Genomic DNA, 14,868 nt, shown 5'->3' with positions numbered 1-14,868 from the left:
TTGTGTAATAACCCAAACTATACAGGAGGTGTTTATTCATTCTTTCAGAAAGAAATTTTGGGGGAGTGAACATTCACAAATGGAGAATCTCAAAGATGTTTAGAAACAGTTCCTGCCTGCAGGGAGCTTACTCCAGATGAGGAGACAAGACACACTCATAGGAAACAGTTAAACACAGTGGGAGCAAAAGCCAGGCACATTCGGTGTCACGCGAGGCTGGATTGCCTGGAGTGGGCGGGGGGGGGAAGGCTGGGGCCAGGGCAAGCCGTGACAGCCTCAAATCCACGTGCTGAGGAGCCGGGGTCACCAGCGCGGTGCCTTTGAAGGTTTCTGAACATAGCGCAGCCATGCCGAAGGAGGGCTGTAGCGTGGTCCCTTCTTGTTTGCTTTAACTTAGGGGAGAGCTTAAGACTTTTCTCTCTTCTCCTTGGAGACAGGTGCCTCTGGTCTGGACAGAATGAGGGCCAAAGGGGCAGGCCAAACGGGACGTAGGAGGATGGGCACAGCCGCTGGGAGAGACAGAGAACTGAAGCTCGGATCCTTCTCATCGGCCTCCTCTTACTTGTGTTTAGAAGCTACAAACCGGTGCCCTTTATGCATCACCTATTCTGAACCAGGCGTATGTATGTGTGCATGCAGATGTGCGCTTGTGTGTGTGTAAGTGTGTGTGTGTGTGTGTGTGCATGTGTATATATACATGTTTGCATGTGTGTGTATATGTTTGCACATGCATGTGTACGTGTGTGCGTGTTCTCTTCCACCCCTACAAGGGCGATACCATTATTCCATTTTACAGACAAGAAAACTTGGGCTCAGAGAAACTCAATCGGTGAGTGACTCTGCCTGGAGTTAAACCCAGGACCGCAGACCCCAAACCCCACACTCGTTACTCCTCACATGTCTTTTCTCGCCTCTTCATGAGGCTTGTTTGGAAAGACCATGAGAGCCAGGCCAGCCTTGAGGCAGGGAACGTGGCAGGGAGCCGCTCAGGCCCAGCTCTCCTGGGTCTTAGGAGAGAAGGAAAGGATGTCCTAAGGGTCCCACATGGCCCAAGTTGGCTTCCCAGAGAGGGAGCCCACAGACGGGACTGAGGCCACATCTCCGGCCACAGGAAGTAGTGGAAGTGCTCCGTGCAGGGCATCTGACTCTTGGCTCCACAAAAACAACAACAATAAGAGCCGCTGACATTCACTGAGCACTCACTGTGCACCAGGGACCCTTTCTAAGCACACCGCATGCATCACTTAACCACTGCATTGTGGGGCTGCGGATTCTGCCACCCACCCCGATTTACAGAGAGAAAGCTGAGACCCAGTGACGTTAGTTTCCCCAAAGTCACACAGAGAATGGCTAGGGGGAGCAGGCTTTGCCCTTGGCTCGGCTGGGCTCCAGTCCTGGGCTTCTGGAATATTGCACTGCAGTCGTAAGCAAGGCAGCGTGGATGGTGCTGAGGGTGACCGGCTTACCACAATCATTCAGGCAGCAGACAACAAGGCTTGAATCAGGGCACTGGCGATGGAAGAGGAAGCAGCGTGCAGGGGCAGATGCGGAATCATCGTAAACAGAGCAAACCTGGAGACCGTCCAGAAATAAGCAAGACGGGGGAGTCAGCAGGCAGGACTGAGCTTCCAGCCTGAGAGATGAGGGCAGTGACGGCACAGCTGATAGAAACAGGAGCCAGTCGAAGAGAGCTTGGCTTGAAAGCATGTGCGGGAGGCAGAGGGAGGGGAGTCTGGGGCTGAGTCTTAGGAGGGGCTGAGGGTTAACAGGGCATCACGCTGAGCCCAGTGAAAGTGCTGGGGCTGAGGGGACCCGGGAGGCTGAAAGGAAGGGTCTGGAAGCCATTCACTTAGAGGTGACAGCTCAGAATGAGTGATTGCTGGTCCAGGCAGGGAAAGGCAGCTGAAGGGGGTAAGGACTGAGCTCTAGAGATGGAACCGGGCACAGAAGGTGGGAGGAGGGCTGGAGAGATCCAAGGAGAATGGACACAGGGCAGTGCTCTGCAAGCCAGGCAAGAAGGGCTGCTAGAGAGACAAGGACTAAGAAAAAGTCCTGGAAATCAGTGAGAAGGACACCACCAATGACACTGGAGAAACAGATTCATGATATGAAGAGAAAGAATGTTTAAATAAGTGGGTAGAAAATTACTGACTGCACAAAGAGCAGTGATGAAGAAGAGGTGGAAGGGGAGGAGGAGGAGGAGGAGGAAGGGGAGAAGGAGGAGGAAGGGGAGGAAGAGGAGGAGGAGGGAGGGGAGGAGGAGGAGGAGGAAAGGGAAGGGAAGGCGAGCAGACAGCGGCAGCAAGGACTTACAAAATCATTGCTTGTTTGAGGGACTGGGTTTTTTTTTTCAGATTTTTTTTTTGATGTGGACCATTTTAAAATCTTTATTGAATTGGTTACAATATTGTTTCTGTTTTATGTCTAGGTTTTTTGGCCACGAGACACGTGGGATCCCAGCTCCCAACCAGGGACAGAACACGAACCCCCTGCATGGGAAGGTGAAGTCCCAACCACTGGGCCGCCAGGGAAGCCCATGAGGGACTGGTTTTAACTGAGACCTCCAACCCTTGCAGACGGGAGGCTGGGCAGGAGATGGGGGACAGGGAGCGGGGGATGGCAGGGAAAGGAAGACCGAAAAGTTTGGAAGCATAAGATCCCGGAGGAGAAGGACGGGCATAAGAGGGTGGGTTCCCAGCAGCATTATTCACAACAGCCAAAGGCGGAAACAACCCACATTCTGTCCATGGATGAAGGATAAACAAAATGTGGTGTCTCCATGCAATGGAATATTATTCGGGCATAAAAAGGAGTGAAATACTGACACACGCTCAACGTGGATGAGCCTTGAAAACACGATGCTGAGGGAAAGAAGCCAGTCACAAAAGGCCACATATCATATTTTTCAACTTATATGAAATGTCCAGCATAGGCAAATCTATAGAGACAGAAAGTAGATCGGTGGTTACCTAGGCTGCAGTGTGTGTGTGGGTGGCAGGTTCAGAGTGCCAGCTAAAGGGGAAAGGGCTGCTGTTGGGTGATGAACATGCTCTAGAATTGACTGTGGTGACAGTTGACACAACTCTGTGAATATATTTTAAAAACCATGGACTTGTACATTTCGATGGTATGTGGATCATATCTCAATAAAACCGCTATTTTTTAAAAAAGCTTTGGCATCATCCACAACTACCCACTCCCACTCCCACCTCACATTCAATCCACCAGAAGTGTCATCAGCAATCCCTTCAAATACACCCTGAATCCCAAACTCACCACCACTTCCAGTACCATGGTGCTCAAGCCGGCACTCTCTCTTGCCCGGAGAGTAAATGGCCTCCTGACTGGTTTCCCAATTTTCCTTCCCTATGTGTATTCTCCTTCAAGAGGAAAATCAGATGGCCCACCCCAGTTCACACCCTCCGATGGCTTCCTGTCATTCTCGGGCTAAAAGCCCTGTCCCCCCCGCATGGTCTGGTCCCAGCCAAGCCTCATCACTGGTTCTCTTAGGCTCTGTGCCCTTCACACACTCCTGGCATATTCATGCCTCAGGACCTCTGCATGTGCTATTCCCTCTGCCATTCACACTATTCACAAGCTCATTTTATTCATTTTAGTCAGGTCTCTACACAAGCATTTCCCCTTCAGATAGGCCTCTCCTAATCCCCCTGTCTACAATCATACGCCCAGTTCTTTATCTCTTTCCTGTATTTTACTTCTCTTCCTAGCATCTATCACCATGATGCGTTCCCTTGACCACACACACACACACACACACACACACACACCAAAGAACACACGCATGCATATTGTTGACTCACCGCCTCACTAACACACCACCTCTATGAACACAGGGTCTTCGCTATTTCACAGTGGGGTTCTTAGCACTTAGAAAATACTTAGCACATAGTGGACACTTGACAAATGACTGTTGAATGAATAAGTGATCCTCACAACAAGCCCTTATTTTAAAGATGAGGAAACCCAAGAGAGGTGTGGAGGGCAATTCAAGGTCGCACAGTTAGTAAGTAGAAGAGACTGGATCCAAGGCTGGCCACACTACAGTTCTGTTTTGTCCCCTGGACTCAACTGGCACTCTCTCTGCATCACGGTCCATGAGTCATAGCTCGTCAGAGACGCCCATACCTCCCGCTCTACTCATAACTAGTGGAAAATTCACAGACCACGAGAATGTTGCAGTAAACACACTTTGACCCAAAGATGGACACAGAGTGAAGAAGCCTGACTTTCCCCGTGAGCTTACAGACCTTGGTCACATCGTCCACCCTCATGGAGTCATCATTACCGCCCCCCCCACTTCACGTACAGAGGCAGTTCCGAGGTTCCTTCCATTCTGAAACTGAACTAATCCACTTCTTCAAACCTGCACTCATCTGCCAATGGACTCACCCCTTGAGCTGAGTGAGACTGGGTGTAGGGACTCAGCAAATTCTACTCGGGATTCACCTCCAGGAGGAGCTGACCCATTTCTAACTCACGCTCAAAGTCACCTTGATGCTGACTTGAGCCACACCCAGTGTTTAAAAGAGTAAAGCTGGGATGGGCACACACGCTGCACTCCCCTCACCTCGGAAATGATGAGTTTTAAAAACAGGCTGAAATCACCAATTAGTTGGAACAATGAAGTGCTCTGAAGCTGAGAAGTGCTTCGTATGATACATAATATTTTGGCAGTGGTGGTTCTAAACATGCAACACAGCTATTCTTTTCAGAAAAAGTAATAGCTCTTTGGAGGAAAAATTACACTCCTGAAATTAGAAGGTTTTTATAAAATAAATCCTGATTAAAGAAGTTAAATTCCAGGTCTACTGTGAGCGAAGCACAAGGCGTGGCACTGACAGGGGATGGAGAAATAAAGAGTCACGTAACACAGCAGTGTCGCCCTCAGGCCAGCCCCAATCTGACGTGGGAGGGAAAAAATATATGTGTGCTACAGGGAGAAGCCTGGGGAGAGAAGGCAGAGAGGAGAGTTAAGGGAATCCAGTCCTCGATATACATCTGGATGCCTCAGATAGAATTTCACCTTATTCTATTCATTCATTTATTCAACAAATCTTTATTGAGCACCTACTATGTGCCATGGCTAAGTACTGGAGACATGTGTCAACAGAATTGGAGCTTGTTTTCTCATTTAACACTCATAACCAGCCGTGACGAGGGCTGTTGCCAAGTCCCTGCAAAGTCAAAGAAGCAGGCCCAGAGAGGTTGTGTAACTTGTCTAAGGAGCCCAGCTAGAAAACGGTAAGGATGGAAGCAGGATTGAGACTGCTGGCTCCAGAGGCTGTGGTCATGTGGGACGGGTAGTGGTCTAGACGGGACCAGGTCTTCTGACTCTGGCACTTGGGGCTCATGTAACCTCAGGCAGCAAGCAGAGTCTCCAGGAAGTTCATTCTGAACCGGACAGTATGATAGTGGGGTGATGGGAAATAGCCCACATTTGAGTTCTAATTGTGTGAGATTTATCCTTGTGATCAGGGGATTCTGACTCCAGAGCCTGTGCTATTAAATTGTATGTTATAATTTTAAAAAATAAAAGAGACTTTTCTAATTCTGTTCTGCACACTAACTGTGCCACTAACGTTATCTTTAGAGCAGTCTGTATTTGCCACTCACTGATTCTCACATCCTGCCCATCCGTATCCGGTCACCTGGTCACTGCCAACCAGTGTCGCTTGGGAAGCTTCTAGGCCACGTGGAAACCTGGCGGCTATGACTATCTCCACATATGGTGTTGCCCTTCAGTGTGTCTGGTAACTCCCAGCCACCCTCCCTTGCTTCTGTCCCCGTATGAAGTCTTTTAGGGAGACCTCAAAGTTTTTGAGACACCCTTATCACATCAGTGTAAACAGGAGTCCACCAATGGTTTGGACAAACCTGTTGCCGAAGTCAATGCCTCCTCTTAGATTCTCCAGCAGTATTTGGTGATATTGACAACCCCCTTCTTTTTGAAAGTATTGCCAAAAATTTCAAGAAAACTGTCAATCACCCTTGATAAAAATTTCCTCCCAAAACAGAAATTGGATTGACCATAATCTATAATTCATCTTATATGGTACAACACATGTATATGACACATCAATGTTTTACTATTTAAAAAAAAAAATCACCTCCTGCTTCCAAGAAATTGTAATAAAAATCAAAATGGAAACTACAGCAGAGAGTTTATTACTTAATTCACTCAACATCCAACACACCATATTCATACATTTCTGGATTACCGATGACTCAAAAATCCTCTTTGTACTGGCATTTGACGCAGAAATTAAAGCAAAACATCAACACATTAGCAAATCTGGAGCAGAAGTTTCTTTGCCGAAAATAATATTTTCCTTACCAAGAAACGTTCTCTTCCCAGGAGAAATGAGTGTTGCATCAGGACAACGTCTCTGTGAAGACTTGCGGAAGTTTTGTTCTCTGGTGACAAGAACCTGGCTTGAATTCATTCATTCATCAAACAAGATCATGTCTCATGACCAGACTCGCAAACATGAAAGCACAGCGATAAATTTTCAACAGGAAGCACACTTCCCACTGCTAGAGAGTTCTTATGCACATATCTGGAGCTTCAGAGTCAATTAATTGATGTTAATTAACCTGGAAACAGTTTTTCTCACAAAGGAAATGTAGTTTTCCTATGGAAACATTAAGCTTTTCAAGGACATTCAAAACTAAGGTAAATAGAAAACGTCTATTTTCAAGCATCCAGTCCCCGCTATGGGGCAAAATGGCCTAATATTTCTCCTCTTAAGAAGAGTCCTGTTTGATATGAGAAAGTTGAAAGCATGACATGGTCCTGAATCACATGTTTGTACCAGGAGGGGCCTAAGCTCGCAGTGCGGCTACACACACAGGAAAAGAGTGTAATAAACGATCAAGAACATGGGCTTGGGAGCCCGGCAGACGACCTGGGTTCAAACCTCAGCCCCAACAGTTATGGGCATGTGCACCTGGCACGGCGGAGACCATGAGAATGCTCACCACACTGACTCCTCTTCCCAGGCAAAACCTCTAGGGACCAAGGGACCAAATTCTGGCAAACGGCACGTGGCGGAAGTGACATAACGCCACGTCCAGGCACTGCTCTCAGAGCATCACACAAGACCCTCCAGATCCCTGAGTTACCACCTGGAGACCAAGTGCCTTCATCCAACTATGACACAGCAGAAGTTTAACCTCTACTTGGAAGCCACTGAGATTTGGGGATTGGTGTGTGACTACAGTCGACTGTCCCTCTAATATTCTTGGCCAAGTTACAAAATCCCCTGTGCCTCAGATTTCTCATCTACAAAAATGGTATAATTAAGAGTGTTTAACTAGGAGCTTGTTCTAAAGAGCAGCCTTGGAAAGCACTTAGCACAGCCCTGGCACGTGGTTACACTGAATAAACACTAGCTATTAGCGTGTGCACACATCTGTGTACTTCAGTAAAAAGCAGGTGGAGAGGGACTTCCCTGGCGGTCCAGTGGTTTAGGACCCTGGGCTTCCACTGCAGGGGGTGCGGGTCCGATCCCTGGTCTGGGAACTAAGATCCCACATGCTGTGGGGTGCGGCCACAGAAAAAAAATGTTAAGAAGAAAAAAAAAGCAGATGGAGAGATAGAGCTAGACACTAAAAGGGGAAAGAAGGGCTGTTCCCACAGGACGTGGGAACTGATAAAGTAGAAACCGGCCTAAGAGAACTGCAGGAACAAGTCAGGAGGCAGCTGAGCAAAGAGACAGTTAGGTACCAGATTTCCTAGATCTCCTCTACCTCTGCTTGGGATGTTCTAGAACATGAGGAAAAATGGAGGCTATAGGGGAGGGAATCCCACAGCCCCAGTTCCAGGAAAGGCCAGCGAAGTTGCTACTGGGAGTCAGAGAGACCCTGATAGAAACAGGATGGCTGAGAGACCCCAGCCGATGTGAGGCCACCTTTGGATAAAGTAGAAGGTGAGAGAGATGAAGACAGAGCTACAGATTCAAGGAGAGCAGAAAAGATTTTAAATAGCTGCTGTGGTTCTCTAACTGCTTTACATTTCTATTAAACAAGAAAGAATTTCTTTTATGTGCTAGGGTTTTCTCACAGGTAGACAACTGTATGCAAACTCTAGGCCATTCAAGAACCGGAAAACAGCGTGAGGTAAATGTCAGTGGAGATTATGTAAAGTTGTTTAAACTGTGACCAGTGTACAAAGGTATGTATCTCTAAAATAAAACTGTATGTTATTTCATGAAAACTGGATAGATTTAAACCTGTAATATTCAGGAAATTGAAGAACAACTGTTAGAAAGTCGTTTATTAAAACAATAACAACTTACAAATGTGGTGTTATAAAATAGTTTTGTTGTTTTAATAGAAGAAATAAAAGATGATCACTTTGTAAATCAAGATCTGTTTGCCGTATCTCAGCTTCCAGCACAATTCTAATGAATTTACTGGAAATCACCAAACTGCCCCTGAGTCTGATTATCAAAATCCAGTTCTTAGAGCGCAACTCTCTGTTCCTGAAGCTAACTGAAAGTCAAAGTACTATTTTTATTGTTATTGTTGTTATTAGAAGAACCAAGGAGAATGCTGTATGTCTGTATGTGCCACCTGGAAACACCCAGAAAAAGCCATGATGTGCTATCCACGTGGAAGATATTAAATCATCTTAGATGATAGAGGTGAAGTTCTTCTCCCCACTAATAAGCAAAAAATAATTTACAGCGCTTCTGGAAATTTCAAATCGATGGTTAAACACTGACAGTGCAGAAATGCCTAAAATGAGAATAAGCACAGTTAAAAACGTATAAAGTATCCAGTCATTCCAAATTCTACCAGCAGCTTTCTAGAGAAGGGGGCACAGTGTAAAGGTTTCATATACTATGTATTTATAGAAATGGAGTATTTTTGAAGAAGAGAAATAAAGTTATAGTAAAAGATAAAATATCCCAATTTCAAACCATATATACAAAAATCAAATTCATATTAATTAAATACTTGGCTGAAAATCAACACTTTTAAATGCCTGGTAGAAAATATACTTGAATATCTTTTAGATCTTTAGGAAGGAAAATATTTTCTTAAAGAGGATATAAAATGTAGTAACTAGAAAAGCAAAGTTTGCAAAATATAATTAGAATGCCCATTCATCAAAAGATCCCTCAAAGTTTGGGGATTAATATATACACATTCCTATATATAAAATAGATAACCAGCAAGGACCTACTGTAGAGCACAGGGAACTCTACTCAATATTTTATAATAACCTATAAGGAAAAAGAATCTGAAAAAGAATATATATCTGAATCACTGTGCTATACGCCTGAAAGTAACACAACATTGTAAATCAACTATACGTCAATTTAAAAAACAAAAAAAGATCCCTCAAAGTGAAAAGACAAATTACACACTTGGTGAAAATATCTTCAGTTCATACAGTTGACAATGACAAATGATTAGAACAAAAAAGAAACAGAGAACTCTTGCAAACCAATGAGAAGAGCGCACACACACACACACACACACACACACACAAATTTGGACAAGAGATAGGAAAACAATGACCATAGGAAGAGGAGCCCAGCATCATTAGTGAACCACAAAATACAGAGACCACAGTGAGGTACCTTTTCTACACCCATTCAGTTAGCAAAAATTAAAACTTCTGATACTACAAAATATTGAAGAAAATCTGAATCCATAAGATCGCTTACGCATTTCATGTGGGAGTATATATTTGTGCAACCACCGTGGAAAACAGTTTGGCAAGACCGACTATAATTGATCAATCATATATGCTATGCTCCAGAAATTCCACTCCTAGGTACAACCTAAAGCAACCCCTAGCACATAAACAATGGAAGGCGTACAAGAATGTGCTTATCTGTGCCTGTCCACAGGAGAAGAGAGCAATGAAATTTTATATAGCAATCCAAATCCAACCACGTAGATGCACCTCAGCAAGACGGGATCAAGTGAAGAAAGTAAGCACCAGACAATTACACGCATGATAACATAACATGATTCACGCATGATACTGTTTTTATAAATTGGAGCACAGTTCAAACAAAGATAAAATCTTCTGTAAAGAACATAGTAAATGCTAAGATCATATAAAGAGGAAAACAAAGGATGGATCAACTCAAGATTCAGGGTGACTGTTAGCTCTGGATGGGAAGGGAGACCGAGGGACGGGCTGAGGAGGAGACTATATGGTTAGTCATCAGGCTGAACTTCTGGTTTTGGTGGTGGCTCCACCGGTGATTACTGCATATTAAAATAGCTAAGTATGGGGGCTTCCCTGGTGGCGCAGTGGTTGACAATCTGCCTGCCAATGCAGGGGACACGGGTTCGAGCCCTGGTCTGGGGAGATCCCACATGCCACGGAGCAACTGGGTCCGTGAGCCACAACTACTGAGCCTGCGCGTCTGGAGCCTGTGCTCCGCAACAAGAGAGGCCACGATAGTGAGAGGCCCGCGCACCGCGATGAAGAAGAGTGGCCCCCGCTTGCCACAACTGGAGAAAGCCCTCGCACAGAAACGAAGACCCAACACAGTCAAAAATAAAATAAATAAATAAATAAATAAATAATTTAAAATAGCTAAGTAAATATATAAAAGCACGCTACGGACAAGATGAGAGAGTATCACGAACCAAGCATTATGGTCATTCCAATTCTGTGCACCTGAGTTCCTTTAAAAATAGAGAAGTCTCCTCTGAGAACAGACCTGGATAAAATATCAAGCAAATCATTTCAGTCCAAACAGTGACAAGCTCTACCTACCAGCCCTGATTGAGACTATTTATAGAAGGATCTTTATTTGTCCTAGCATCACTTATAAAAGAGAAATAAAATTGAAACTCTCTTAAAGACCCATCAATAGAGGAGTGGTTTAAAACATCAGGCCACGTTCATACTCTTTCATTAATTCATCTCATCAACACATTGTCTGAGCGTCCTGGATTCGTCAGACACGGTGGGACACAATGTTGAACGGAATTGATTCAGGTCCTGCTCTCACAGGGTTGACCCTGGGCGGGAAGACAGGCAGGAATCAAAGAATCACACGTGTACACGTCCACTGCAAACAGATGAGGGCTGTGAAGGAAAGGAACGCCCAGCTGTAAAAGAGGAAAAGGGAAGAAGACCTAGACTGAAGCATTCAGCTGAGACTTCCCAAGGAAAGGGGGCATTTAACAAGGTCCAAAATAGAAACCAGGCAAAAGGGAGGCAGCAGGGAGAGCTGTCCAGGCACAGAGACGGGGAGGTGGTCCTGCAGCAGCTCAAGCAGGCAGGGAGATGAAAGGCCAAGGTAGCTGGTCCCAGAGCAAGGTGGGCAGTGGGGTGAGATGGGGCTGGAAAGGCGGGTGAGCGACAGATCACGGAGGAGAATGAGGCTGAGGATTCTGGTCTTCATCCCAAGAGCGATGGGAAGAAGGGGATTAAGTGGGAAAGCAACTACATCAGATCTGCACTGGAAAATAATCACCCAGGAGAATGGACAGTCTGGGGGCACTGACACAACGAAAGCCAGGGCTCACTTTGGCATGATCACTCTGGTTCCAGGGCACAGCACAGTCAAGAAGAGACAGAGAAAGAGTGAGAGGTTATCTCAGTTACACAGACAAGGGGCAAAGGCAGCTAGCCTGGGAGCAGTGGCAGTGGGGCTGCAGAGAAGGGGGCGGATTTGCGAAGTCTTTAGGTGGCAAGATGGAGAACACTTGGAGGCAGAAAGGACAGAGGGTGGGGGGCACTTAGGGTGACTTGTAGATGTCTGACTTGTAGAAATAGATGGAACACCAGAAGCTGAGCTGTGTGGAGCTGGGGGTGTGATGAGCTCAGTTTTGGAATAACTGAGCTTAAGGTGGCCTGGAACATCTGAATGGAGATGGCAAGTAGGCAGCAGTTTCACCTGGAGATACAAATTTAGGAGATGTGCTATGAAATTGTTAAAATGAATAAGGTAGCCCCATATGTACTGACACGGAAGGATATTTATGATCCACTGGTAAATATACACTGAAAAAAGTAAGTTGTAGAGCCGTATGTATACTATGATCACTTTTTAAAAATATATAGAAAAGTACTTAATCATCTGATCTGCAAGGGAAATACACACACACACACACACACACACACACACACACTGGTCTGGAAAAAACATACCAAACTGCTAACCTACCCTTATTATAGAGTTTGGGCTGGGAAAGATGAGTGAAGGACTTTCACTTTTTTGTTTATGAATTTCTGCATGGATGGGCCTTGCTTCTTACAATGAGCACTTAATCACCCCAACTACCACTTCACTCCACCCCTCTCTCCATCCCCAGCTCCGACGTCACCCTGAATCCCTGCGCAGTGGCAGGTGTTGGCAACAGGATGAGATGGAAAAAGAAAGATGATGTCAGTTTTCCACGTTATTGATGATAAAAAAGGAGTAATTTGGTGTTTGCTTTTAAGCTGCATCAAAACAGCTGTATCAAAATGTTCACCAATAAAATGCCATTCCTGCTCCTTGAGGGTTTATAAGCGAGTTGGCTGAGCAGTAAGTCAATACGATGATTGCCAGAGAATAGAAGTCTGTTGTCCACTGCCCTCCCCTAAGAGTCACCCTTTGTGCTCCGAGGATCTGAAAGTCTCATGTGGGATCAATGAATCCCCCATACTAACCAAGGAATATTAAAGACTTGGCCCATCGTGCAGGATGGTGTTCCAAGAACTTGGACTAATGAACATACATGAACACAAGGAAATGAACACAAATGAGAAGATTGGGTGGCATTACCTAACAGCCTGCATAGTTTAGCCTAAATTCTTCTTAAGTTACTTAGCATAATCACTCAGCACAGCGCCAGCCCACACTCAGTACATATTTGCAGAACTGTCTTTGAAACATCCAGGCCTCTATTTGACCAGGAATATCATTACTCCAGAACAAAAATGGTGGAATGCTAAGACAGAAGCATCCTAATGTCAGAAAGCCAGCCAAAGAACGTGATGTTTATCCCCATAGGAACTTCCTTCCTCCATTCCCATCAGCATGGGCTGATGGAACCAAATGAGACCTTAAAGTCATCTGTCCAACAATGTATGCTTAACCACCCTTAATTAATAAGTGTCTATTCTACAGAGAGACACACAGTAACTATTAACTATGGAAACCTTACCAGCAACGCAAACACAGGTGAAGTTGCCCCCATCTTGCTTTTCATTCGCATCAACACAGCTCGCATTGTTCTGGCAGGGTTTCCTCTGGCAGGCGTCAAATTCTTCACAGTAAGTACCCGTGTACTGATCAGCACAGTTACACGAAAAAGTTGCCTAAAACACAAACATACGGTGTATGTTACTTGAGTCCCCTAAAGTGTGTGCGTTGACTGTGAAACTCAAAGTTCAAACGTACCACTTATTTTTATAATTATACCAACACTAAGTATTTTAATCGTATCACTTATATCATGATCTGATTAAAATCACAGCTTTAAAAAAAACAGTCTATTTCTTTACAGTTTAATTTCAAACATGTTTTTTATTGATATGTATCTCAATGGTTTTCAACCTTCCTAAACCATAAATGGAAAGAATAATTATTTTAAGCAAAAAATAAAGTTTCGCTGACCTGACATGGAAATGAGAATTACGCTAGAGCAGATATATTGAGCTACAGTCATTAAATTAGATGTCACTCCAAATGAAATCCTTCAGCATAGATAGTGCTTGCGACAAAAGCATCATGAAACGTGGCACGGGGCCCACCCTTCCAGATCACTGAGAGAATTTACCAAACCACTCTGTAAATGAGGCTCAGCGTGCAGCCACGCAGATGACCTGAGTGTAAGGGAAAATAAAAAGGACCATTTTGTTTGGTTTGTTATACTAGTAAAAGACCATAACTCAGACCCAGAGAACTGCATTTGACTGGAAGCTTCATTTCTGAGGCAGTTGTAAAATCCAAATAAAACTGAGCCTTCCTGCTCTCTTCCTAATGCTGGCCTGAGGGTGGTGATACATCTAAAAAAAACACAGATCTGGCTCCAAAGCCCTGTGTAGATGTGACTGCAGATTCTCATGAAGAATGGAGAGGAGGAAGCAAAGGAGAATGGCATAAATAAAACTTACTGCATAAAAAAATTTTTTTAATTTAAAAAATTTAAAAAAATAAAAAAAACAAAATAAAAACAAAACAGACCAAAGCACCTTTCCCAGCTCTCCCCAAGCCCCACACATCAGGCAGGTGTTTCAAAGCCCCGCCCACAGCCTCTCCCAGCCCTGCCTACTTCCCTCCCTCTGGAGGGGGTGGGGGACCCAGCCTCCTGCCCTTGATCTTACAGAGACTCTCTGAGCTCCTCCAGGTATTGTTAACTCAGGATCCCACCCCGTACCCACCCACCCCCACCAAGCACTACACAACATCTTTTCTCTTAAAAAACAAAAGGGTTGTCTTCTTCTCTTTAATTTTTTTTTGTTTCTTAATCAACTTTTACACTTCTTGTCCATTTCTTGATTAATTTACTCCTGAATATTTAGATTTCTTTGTAGCTATTGCTAATGAGATCCTTTCCTCACCCCTTTCTTGTAATACCCCATCATACTTGCTAGCGATTATTACTGACATGTAAAGTGCTAACGTTATGTTACCTGTCATCACCCTGAGCTCTCATTACAGGTCAGAGGTTTTAGTTGACTCTCTTGAGTTTTCCAGATAAAACAAGCCCCCACCACCAAAAAAAAGGGAACATCAACTGCAAATCATGATAATGTCACCTTCTTTTCTCTAGTCCTCATGGTTACATTGGTGGCACATCCAGAATAATTTTTCTTTCAAAGGGAGGTTTGTAGAATTTATCACTAAGTAGAATGCTTGGAACGATGATCAAATTTTA

At 44.6% G+C, this 14,868-nt stretch overlaps 1 protein-coding gene across 1 annotated transcript in view; it reads right to left on the bottom strand.

Moving 5' to 3' along the window:
* Positions 1-14,868, bottom strand: part of DNER (delta/notch like EGF repeat containing) — a 332,382-nt gene that overhangs the window by 124,289 nt on the left and 193,225 nt on the right. Inside the window, exon 6 of the mRNA XM_068543746.1 lies at positions 13,153-13,306. Within this exon, the coding sequence (XP_068399847.1) occupies positions 13,153-13,306 (154 nt within the window). The remainder of the gene's footprint in view (positions 1-13,152; positions 13,307-14,868) is intronic.

Source organism: Eschrichtius robustus, chromosome 5, assembly GCF_028021215.1.
Source record: "Eschrichtius robustus isolate mEscRob2 chromosome 5, mEscRob2.pri, whole genome shotgun sequence".
Taxonomy (NCBI): domain Eukaryota; kingdom Metazoa; phylum Chordata; class Mammalia; order Artiodactyla; family Eschrichtiidae; genus Eschrichtius; species Eschrichtius robustus.
Note: the sequence above shows the minus strand (reverse complement) of the source record. Positions and strands in the feature narration are given on the sequence as shown.